Source organism: Amblyomma americanum, chromosome 1 (assembly GCF_052857255.1).
Source record: "Amblyomma americanum isolate KBUSLIRL-KWMA chromosome 1, ASM5285725v1, whole genome shotgun sequence".
In the NCBI taxonomy this organism is placed as follows: Eukaryota; Metazoa; Arthropoda; class Arachnida; order Ixodida; family Ixodidae; genus Amblyomma; species Amblyomma americanum.
The window spans coordinates 354,825,543-354,833,964 of record NC_135497.1 but is presented as its reverse complement, the minus strand read 5'-3'; the positions used below and the strand labels follow the sequence as shown (position 1 = coordinate 354,833,964).

General features: G+C 47.4%; 1 protein-coding gene across 1 annotated transcript in view; it reads right to left on the bottom strand.

The window, feature by feature from the left end:
• Positions 1–1,380: 1,380 nt before the first annotated feature.
• Positions 1,381–8,422, bottom strand: part of LOC144121716 (degenerin mec-4-like) — a 23,498-nt gene continuing 16,456 nt past the window's right edge. The window contains exons 9-12 of the mRNA XM_077655076.1: positions 6,874–6,893; positions 4,985–5,057; positions 3,831–3,952; positions 1,381–2,354 (exon numbers count right to left, since the gene is read on the bottom strand). Of these exons, the coding sequence (XP_077511202.1) occupies positions 2,300–2,354; positions 3,831–3,952; positions 4,985–5,057; positions 6,874–6,893 (270 nt within the window). The 3' untranslated portion in view covers positions 1,381–2,299. The remainder of the gene's footprint in view (positions 2,355–3,830; positions 3,953–4,984; positions 5,058–6,873; positions 6,894–8,422) is intronic.

Here is an 8,422-nt window from a genome sequence, read left to right as displayed (position 1 = left end):
GCGAAGCGCGACCTATGCTGCGATTTCCTTGCGGGTCTGGGCGACAGGCGAATCGCAAACATAGAGGTCTCTGATGACAAATTCATTGAGCTGACCATGCCACGTTCTAAGAGGCTCTCTAGACACGAGCAGTTAAAGCCTTTCGCGGAGGCTTGCACCCCATATGCGCAGACGGTCGACGTCTCCTTCGAGGAAGACGAGAGACACAACCGGAGAGCAGGACGAATGCGAGAATGCTGCACGCTGCAGAACGTATTGTTCACTTTGATGCCACCGGGCAACGGGCTCGATCCTGGTGGATAGCGACAAATGCATAATGAACACACAGCCTTAACCCACTCTGCCACTGCCAGGTTGCGATAGTCATAAAAATTCCTTGTGGCTCGAGCACACGATGAGGCAGTGAGTGAGAGTGGGGAACGCAAAGAGTTCACAGCTAAGAGACTCTGAAAGTGATCGGACAGTCTCATGCCAGTGTGCTAATTATGTTCTGTGTGAACTGTTTTCCGTTGCGGCGTATATGCCACTTCATGAGAACTGGAGTTGTATGTTTTCTTCATTCGATATTTAGTTCCAGTGTTGTTGCATGTATACTTTTTCTGATTTTAGCAGAGGGTTTCATTTGTGCTTGTCATCCTACAAATGAAATGTGTAAACTATGCTTGCGTCTGCATGCCTGAAGGTATCTTCCCTAGCATGTTTTTTTTCATTGTTAGTAGGATGCAGAAGGCTATTTTTTTTTGTGCTGGTACAGCGGCCAGTGGGGGCCCGGACCCTTTTGCTTTCGCGCATTTTGTATGTTGTTGAAGGCCGGATTTTTTTGTTGTGCTATTGTGGGCTTCGGTATGTTGTTTGTACAGCAAGTGTCCCTCCAACATTCTTGGTGGGGAGGTGTTAAGTGGAAGCCCACAAGGCCGATGGGACCCCCCCCCCCCCGCACCTGTTACCAGGAGCGGTCATGCCCGAGGGGGAATCGAGGAATGTACGTCGAGGCGTGACGCCCGCGCTTAGGGTGAAAGGCGGCACTAATCCTTTCTGTCCCGACGCGTGGCAACCGGTGCATCGAATGCGCATGCAGCTAGCTGCGCATTCCACTGGGCTCGCGACAGCCCACGGGGACAATTCCCCCCCCCCCGCACCTGCTACCAGGAGCGATCATGCCTGGGGCGGGCCCTGGGCTCCGCCCACTAGTACATACGATGCAATTGCTTTGCTATTGGTCTAAATTGGGCGAGAGCTAGATTACTCAAGCTCCGCCCATTTATCGAAGGGGTTAAAACCCGCGGAAAACGACGACTTGGACGAGCGCGCCGAGTCTCAAGCTCGGCCGTTTTTAACAGCCTTTTTTTTAACAGCCTTTTTTTAAACTGCCTTTTTTTAAACTGCCTTTTACTCACCTGTCTTTTTATGTCAGTGCCGTCTTTAATAAATAAGTTTTGCTTTGAGAAGCTGGAATTGCTGCCCCAACCGGCAACGTGTCGCCGGACGAAGACCTGAAGTACTCTTCGTACTGCTAACTGCCGTTCCCATCGGTAGGAGGGCAGAGGATAGTTTAACTACATACATCAGGCTTTTTTTGCTATTGTAATCCGGATCACTCGAGTTTGTTCGCTGCGCTTGCGCTGGGCGCTTCGTGCTGCTACAGCAAGCGGGGGAAATAAAATCCAGTGGCGCTGTGTAAGACGCACAGGCGGTGATTTATCTTCTCTACAGCGCATCCGACGGGAGACAGAAATAAAACAACGAGATGAGAAATAAATAAACAAGAAATACTCGGAGAGATTGCGCATACAGCCGGGCGCGGAAGCAATACTCGTTGAAAGCAAACCTCGCCTCGAATCGGGCGCAGCGCGCCACCTCGCTCATTTCCTCCTCTCGGTGGGCGCTTCAGACATTCCAGTGCTATAAAGACTACGTCTACGTCGGGCTAAGGCTACGTCATGCACTGGAGACGGAAGTAATGTGCGCTTCTTTCTTTCTTTCTTTCTTTCTTTCTTTCTTTCTTTCTTTCTTTCTTTCTTTCTTTCTTTCTTTCTTTCTTTCTTTCTCTCTTTCTTTCTTTCTTTCAAATTGGAGTCGGGTTTCCTTTCGCTACTTATCTAACATCGACACGTAGTGGTGTGTGAATCAATCATCCGTTCACAATCCGCGACGAAACGGCTGCCGCCTTTGGAGGCCACGTTTCTGAGCGCGGGGTGGGATCGATGCATCCGTAGGTGTACTGTTTCGCTGCACCGAGAAAACAGCCTCGCGAGCAGCAGTCCACGCAGCCGCCTCGCGTCAGCCTGGGACGAATGCCTCAGAACCGCTGCTTCAGCCGGAACACCACCACGGCTTCATCGGCTGTCTTGACTCTGCGACAGGAAGACGGGCAAATAAGCGCACCTGCGGGCAGAGCGCACTTGAAGCTGCCGCGGGGTCGCAGAGGCTCTACGTGGTGTTTTTCTGCCTGCTTCAGTCTCCCTTTCCATCCGCTATTACTGAGCTTCAAATTTTACGAGCGTTTTAAATTAAAGCACTTAGTGGCAACTAACGGTGCTTTAACAAGTGGCATCACATACTGCCACATTGCACACATAAGAAGGAAAATAATGGTCTAAAGTAAACAGCATTTTTTTTTGCGGGATATGCAGCAAGATAATGGGCAACTGCTTCATCACGTACGTGTTCTGAAGTTTAAGAACCATCCTGGTGGACAATATTAATCTGGAGCTTTCAAGATTTGCTGCATTGCCCAGAACAATACTAGGATGCATACATGTGGATGTAGACCTTTCCAATGAGGGCTTCCTGGGCGTCGCCACATTGATCGCCGGGCTGTTGTGTGCACCCCGCGTTAGTGCGGTGGAAACGGCAGCGGAGCCGGTGTGCAACAGCCCGGAGAGGAGGCGTTTCGAGATCCTCTTCGCCCGATGAAAAGGTCTGTGAAACGCGCCAGCCGCCCCGTGTAAAATGAAAGCAAAAAAAAAATTCCCAAAACAAGATCGCGCTGAAATTTGTCTCGTTGGTAAAGCGAGCATTTAGCAAAGTCTCTTAATTGTTGACCACAGGGCTGACAGTCAAGGACAGGCTGATTTGCATGGAATGGCGTAAAGCGTTCGTTAAACTATTATTCGCATTACCGTCGCAGCATCCTTCATTCTACCGGCTGCTACGCCACCACACGTTCCAAGGTAGCCTGCAATGGAACTGCGGTATTTCAATGGCCGAAATAGTGCAGGGATTCCATTGCAATTCCGTTCTAATGCTTCCGGTCTTCTTTGCTTCCCACAGAGACGCCACGCCACGCCTCCGCTATGTGCCAGTTACCGCGGCGGTCGACAAGAGTGGAAAATGGAATCAAAGAAGAAAAACATTGACAAGACGACCATGGAACCTGACGCGAGAAAGCTGCAGTTGGAATTACACTCGATGATTAATTTGATGCTTTTACTCTAATGAATGCTTTTACTGGATAGGGATGTGGATCGGGGGTGGGAGGGGAGTGGCTGGTGGGGATGCTTCTCGAGGGTGGAAGCTTCACGCTCGAGCCAACGACACTCGCCGGCATTTTTTGGAAGCGACACTACCGCTGCTATCGCACTAAGACAATATTTTTACTGTATTGGCTCTGGCCACACAAGCAAGGTGCACTAAGTCTGCTGGGAATATCCAGATTATGCCTGGACCTGCTCAACTCGGAAATGTGTAGGCTTCGAGGAGCAATGAAAGCCGCCGTCTCTGGTGCGACTACGCACAATAGAACGAGGCCCCTTAATTTAAAATTTGTAATGTGTTGTGGCCCCTCTACATTGTGTTGAACTGAAACGAAACACAATTTGCGCACTTACCTCTTCAGCCGCTTGGCAAAACCTTTAGCCATGTGCGCTTCAAGGTTAAGAAGCACTGAAAGCAGCGAGAATCCAAGCCAGATTCCTACGTATCCTCCGAAGTAGCCGAATGCTTCCACTATCTACAAATAGAAACAGATGAAAATGTCATTGGTTAGCCCACACTATGTACAAAACATTCCCGTTTTTCAGTAAAACCTAGAATGGAAACTGAGCCACTTTTGTCATCCGTTAGCAAGAAAAAAGGGTCGTTTCAGGTCGCTAATGGCGTATAAACCAGCATAGTTTCTCTGTCTCCGTATGGCTGTATCTGCGTATAGTACGTATACAATGGACGTTCGTCTTCTTTCGTTCGAGTAACTGATTCAACATTACATTTAAGTTATGTTCAGTCATGCATAAATAAATGGAAGCGTTATATTAGAGCTTTCTTTTTACGTTGGAAACGTTTGTCTAGATTTGGTTGTTTATATAGTTCAGTGCTATGATTTTTATTGTGTCCTTTATTTGTGTTCTGGTAACATTTATTCTAACCGTGACAATGCGCCTGTCTTTCTCATATTGCCCCTCCTGTTTGAGCCATGGTAATGGCCTGCAGTACGTGCAATTAAATAATAAAAGTCCCAGAGGGTGGCGATGCATGGTGATGTGTGGTGATGCATTGTATCCGCAGTCATGCATGGTGCGTGTGGCAATGCATGACATGTGTGCTTTGTATGGTACGTGTGCTCGTGCATGACAGCTCACAACGAGGTTCTTATGCTAGCGCAAAGCTGTCACAGCTAATTGCAATGAGGTGTCCTCCAACTTTTGTTTTCTCTCTCTCTCTCTGTAGGGCCGAGGGGAGGGGGTGGGCGGCTGCTGGTGAAAATTAAGGTGCACACCTGGGAACAGCGTCGTCGAAATCTTGATCGATCGCTGGTTTCGGCATTAGTGCTGTATTTCCACCTGTTATTTCTGATGGCCAAAAAACGAACAGGCGAGTTTCCTCCTCCCAATAAGAAACCAGAGTTATACCGAGACGAAAAGCACAGACTGCGACGAAGCAAAGCAGGTAAAGAGGCAAATGCGCTCAGTGCATAGACTCGCATGCAGCGAGCTTCGGAGGAGGCTTACTTCGGCCGTATACTTAAGGCATTTTAAGTTGTTCTTACCGAAAGATTAGGTTGATACTGCAGAACACGTTGCGTGTCGGACGAAAACTTTATTATGAATGAGAACTTGTTCCTGCGATGAGAGGAGTAAAAGTCTATGTAAGCTAACCGCAAGACTGTAAAGGGCATGACAGATACCACAAATCGGTAAAAGGTGGGAATCAACGGAGTCTCCGAAGGCATTGTTCAAGTTCTCGCCTATACGATAAATGCAGCTTGCAGTTTCTCTAAAAGGACCGCACAGGATTCACCGTTGCATGTCCTTTCATTCGCATCCGTAATGCAAAATGGCTTTCGGAGTACTGAACATAGTTCCGGCCCCCTCTGTAAGTAAGGTGAAGTTTTGCCGCCTCCATCTCAAGGCACGCTAGCAGAGGGACATGAACTTGCGCAAGGTCAGATCGTCCGCATATTTCGTGCTTAGGACTTTGCAAGGACCCCGGTACAGGGGGAGGGGGGGAGACGATTCCCCCCCCCCCGTCTCTAATTGCTTGCACTTGGATCAGATTTCTGACAATTGAAACACTTACGTTCTAGTTAAGTTCTAGTACTCTTTTAATGCAAAGTACAGTGAGGCTGAGCTACTTGGCTTCGTAGCCAGTTGTAAAGCATTTCGTATATGAGTAACCTAAACCAGTATTGTCCCAACAGAACTAGACTGACCCGTACACATGATCATGATTAGCAGAATTTAAACAAACTGCCAAACGTTTTAAATGCAATTGATCACTCCTCGTGCATAAAGCTTCCCTTTTAAATTCGTTTTATATTTCCGCGAATCTTTGTGCCGTTTGTTCGTTTGCACTCAAAACCGCCGGCACGCATCTTTATTATTTTGTTTTGTAATGCGAGGTGTGACCAGACTTATCTCCATTGATCGTGGCCGCATGCAAAGGCTTCCACATTGTTCCAGATTGTAGTAGTTGCTTTTGGTTCTTTATCTCGAATGTTCCTCGTCAGCTTTAAATTGAGCGCGGCCAAGAACTGCATGCATTCAGTTCGATGACCACTGAACACACTTGTGGCCAACGCCGCCACCGGGCCATTCAATTCTTAGTGGGCGGCGCGAGTCAGCCCCTTAAACAGTTTCTTTTGGAAGCCTTTTCGTTGTCTTCCTGAATGCTAGAGTGTCGTCACCCGAACGTGACAGTTTAGACCAACCTTTGAACATTGAAAAAATAAAAAATATATAGATAATGAAAATTATTACGTATATGAGCCTTAAATAAATAACAAAATAAGTATGAAGTCTTGGTCCCACATCTTTACCGCCTCCCCCACTCAAAAAAAAGTTCCGGAGTCCTTGGAACTTTGCTTAAACAGAGCCGTGTCGGCGCTGCGTGCATAGCTACTTTTGCGGAGAGCCCCGATCACGTGCATGCATAAGCGAATGGCGCATGTCACATTAACTCCCGCTTTGTTGCGATTTTCTTATAAGACACTGCAGTCTAAATTAACAAATATATTAGCCAGACGGTCTGCCTTCGCTCTTGACTGGTGAAGTCAGTGGGAGTCATGCACACAGAGAGTGTTTCACGTGTACGACGATGAGCATGACATTTCTTAGAACGCTTGGCTCACATTACCTGGAGGTTACCTTGTGAAAAAAGTGGGTGTGAGTAGTTGAGCACTGAAAGACAAATTATTCGCTGTAACCGGTGCACTTTTTAGATTTTGTGACCGCGCCAGGCGTATAGAAAGCATCTGAAAGCACGGATACTTCCAAGCGCTCTGGGATGCCCTGTAGATGCCGTCAGAGAAGAAAGTTGGAAAGGCTTAACGCCCGTCGAAAGTCTAACTTGCTGCTTAACGTTGCAAGTCAGAGCAATAGCTCACAGCCACAGAGAATTAATTATCACAGAAAATAATAGGAATTGACTCATACTTACATGTCTTTTCCAAAGTCAGACTGGGAGTGAAAGTATGAAGTAACACACGATTATATTTGTGCCGAGCTCTTACTAATCATTGTTTTATTCAAATGAGGCAAAGCGTATGGACTGTTTTCGAGTTTCTTTTTTATCTTTCTTATATTCAAATCAGAATAGCAATATGCGGACCTTGATTTGGCGCATTCCTTATTGCAGTTTTCAATTTTCTAACGTGCAAAAAAAAAAGAATCATCTCGTTTTCTCTTTTCCTCGGGGCATACAGCTGGCACGAACATTTGCACCACATCCCCCCCGTCGCTCCGATGAGTGCGTCTTCATCCAGGACGACCAGTATCAAGCGACCACAGAGGACACTTTCTCAAGAGCGACCACTGCACGTTGCGCGTATAAGCTATAAATTCATTGGAGGGCCTCCTTTTTTAGCCAAGTTGAGCTAATTTGCTTAGCACACTTTGCCGTATCGTACTCAGTCCTCTTCATTTTTTGTGTGTTTTTAAATGCGGTTTTAGGCGCCCCTGTATTGTGCCAATGCCCCCTACGCTGCTAACAAAAAAAAGAAACGCCCAAATGAGAGTAAATGGCTTCTCCTCTAGAGCACATTAAAAGGAGGTTTTATTTACTCTATATAAAAGGAGTATTTTTTATACTCACCTAAACAAGGGAGGTATTTAGGAGTACAAGGGAGTAAAATTTTACTACCCACAGAAACGGAACCCAAAAATGGCATCATGTTCATTTTTCCTCATTCAAACTCATTCTTACAGAATTGCCAGCGCCACAAACGGACAGGTAACTGCGGAGGCCACCGGCAACCCTGCTTGGGAAACTGTTCTGCCCTAATGTGACCCCGCGTCACGCGTTCTTTTCGCCTTCTGCAAGCCCAGCGGCGGCGTAGACGGAGGCACCAGGAGTCGTCTGCTTGTCGTCCACTTTTGCTTTACGAGCTCGTTTGGTTGCCTATGATCGTAGATTAAGCGATGTAACATTAGAATCACTGTTTCAACGCTGAAAAGGCGTCTTAGAGTAGTTTTCACGACGATTCACCACGATATAGTTGACTAAAAACCAGAGCAGAAAAAGTTTAAAATCAGAACACCCCCGAAGGTATTATGGTATGGCAGTGTTCTCTTTCATCTTCACTTCTTTAAACCTTGGTTTCTTAATATGACTGACGAAAAATGTAGCCGCATCAGCTCAACCAAGAGCTCGGAGTTGAAACTATGTTCTAGCACAGTTCCTTGCTGATGCAACACACTATAGCCTGCTGCAACGCACCCGCGAGAACCACACTGAAAAAAGCTGTGGGAACGAGGCCTAAGCGGGGGCTCTAACGGGGTGGCGACACTAACAAAGGAAGGTCAGGTATGCTCGGAGCGCTGGAGACTTCACAGGAGCAGTTCACTTATGTAGCGGAAAACGGCGACAAGCCGATATTGTGTACCGCGGCAGGCACCCGTGAAGGAGCAGAAGTGAGCAGAGGTCCAGCGACGATGGCAGCCAAGGGGTCGGCACTCACCGCCATTATCGCACGACTGACCAGAAGCAG